The sequence below is a fragment of the Trypanosoma theileri genome, assembly GCF_002087225.1.
Source record: "Trypanosoma theileri isolate Edinburgh chromosome Unknown TM35_Tth_26_V1, whole genome shotgun sequence".
Classification (NCBI taxonomy): domain Eukaryota; phylum Euglenozoa; class Kinetoplastea; order Trypanosomatida; family Trypanosomatidae; genus Trypanosoma; species Trypanosoma theileri.
The window spans coordinates 7732-8137 of record NW_021639868.1 but is presented as its reverse complement, the minus strand read 5'-3'; the positions used below and the strand labels follow the sequence as shown (position 1 = coordinate 8137).

At 58.6% G+C, this 406-nt stretch overlaps 1 protein-coding gene across 1 annotated transcript; it reads left to right on the top strand.

Moving 5' to 3' along the window:
* Window positions 1–33: 33 nt before the first annotated feature.
* TM35_000261020 (uncharacterized protein) lies at window positions 34–402 on the top strand (the record flags this gene model as incomplete). Its single annotated transcript, XM_029027839.1, has 1 exon — window positions 34–402. One exon carries the CDS (start codon window positions 34–36, stop codon window positions 400–402), a length of 369 nt encoding a protein of 122 aa, XP_028880716.1.
* Window positions 403–406: the final 4 nt, after the last annotated feature.

Sequence of the window (406 nt, the reverse complement as noted above, 5' to 3'; positions counted from 1 at the left end):
GCGTTCGTTCCTCTAATTACCAGATCTACCTGGATGCGAGCGGCGCAGTCGAGTTCCGCTATGGTCTCCCTGTTGCGGCCAGAATTCCCACAGGCTCCGTGGTGGACTTCTTTTCGTACCCTTCGCCGTTCGTTGGGCTCTTTCGGCACCGTGTGGAGGACCCTGCCACCATCGCCGTTCCGTTGTCACTGGTGCGCACTGGCACGCGAATTCGATTTGATCCCAGGGGTAAGTGCAACGACTGTGGCCGAAACGGAGTGTGTGACTCCGTCACGTATAAGTGCAGCTGTAACGATGGGTTTACTGGGGATTTCTGCGAGCAGTGCTCCGTGGACCATTACGGCCCTAGATGCCTGCCGTGCGGCGCCTGTGAGAACAAGGGGTTCTGCGACGACGGAGTGAACGG